The sequence below is a fragment of the Sinocyclocheilus anshuiensis genome, unplaced genomic scaffold, assembly GCF_001515605.1.
Source record: "Sinocyclocheilus anshuiensis isolate Anshui unplaced genomic scaffold, SAMN03320099.WGS_v1.1 scaffold874, whole genome shotgun sequence".
Taxonomy (NCBI): Eukaryota; Metazoa; Chordata; class Actinopteri; order Cypriniformes; family Cyprinidae; genus Sinocyclocheilus; species Sinocyclocheilus anshuiensis.
The window spans coordinates 995271-996264 of record NW_015538065.1 but is presented as its reverse complement, the minus strand read 5'-3'; the positions used below and the strand labels follow the sequence as shown (position 1 = coordinate 996264).

General features: G+C 52.8%; 1 protein-coding gene across 1 annotated transcript in view; it reads right to left on the bottom strand.

The window, feature by feature from the left end:
• Positions 1–994, bottom strand: part of LOC107683536 (arf-GAP domain and FG repeat-containing protein 1-like) — a 12503-nt gene extending 11509 nt beyond the window's left edge. Inside the window, exon 1 of the mRNA XM_016479605.1 lies at positions 339–994. Coding sequence (XP_016335091.1) covers positions 339–505 — 167 coding nt within the window. The 5' untranslated portion in view covers positions 506–994. The remainder of the gene's footprint in view (positions 1–338) is intronic.

Genomic DNA, 994 nt, shown 5'->3' with positions numbered 1-994 from the left:
CCCCCCCCCTCCGGTGTTCGTGAGTGCAGTTGCAAACTGAAATCGTGTAAAAACTGCAGTGGACACACACCATTCCTTTGCGGACATGCAGAAAACACGCTTATATGGATGTCAAACCTGAAATCGTGACGCAAGCGAGACTGGGGCACGCCTGAAAACGACAAAGTAGTAATTACCGACTGTCTTGAATGTAAACACAACTAGAGATCTCTCGCTGACAGCGCTGCATTGTAGCCACGTATTTCCCAGAGTTAGCTGAAGAATAGCCTAAACAAAACATAAGCATCTTGACATAATCACTCGGCTGTAATAATCGCATGCATTAGGCTATCACTCACAGCATTCCGGAGCACGACGTGCATACGAAGCAGCCCACAGTGATGTCGATGTAAGTCACCCCAGGCTGGCTGCACTCGAAGCAGTGCTTGTTCACTCCCGTCTGGGCGAGCTCTCGGACCTTGCGGGCGCATATTTCCTGGTTGTCCCGGTGCTTTCGGTTCGACATGCTGGTGTCCTGCAGTCGCACACACCCCCTGGCCCTCAAGACGTTCACTCGGCCGCCGTTGCACTTTAATTCCTCCGCCGTAGTAGCCTATGTTTCTTCTCACGCCCGCATTCTGAGAGCGACTATGCGGCTGGAGGTCTTCTCATGCGCCAGCGATCTTACATGCGTAGTCTCCCGTGGTCACGACTGCCCGATCCGAGCGGAGTTTTACAACCGCCCTGTTTATTTATTCATTGCTGCGGGTTTCTCCTCTGGGCGCAAAGAAAATCCGGGCTCGTTATTCTTCCTCGCTCTGCGGATTCCTCTCCGTTCGCGCGGTATCACACCGTTCAGACTTTGCTGTTGCGCACCCTGCACCCGTCTTTCCTCTCGCAGATTCTGGGGAGATTGCGAACAGAAAGCAAGAGGAGGACGAAGGAGGCAACTCTGTGCCTCTGGAAAGCGCGCGTGAACGCAGTGGGGATGAAGCTGCTTAACAATATTTTGTTT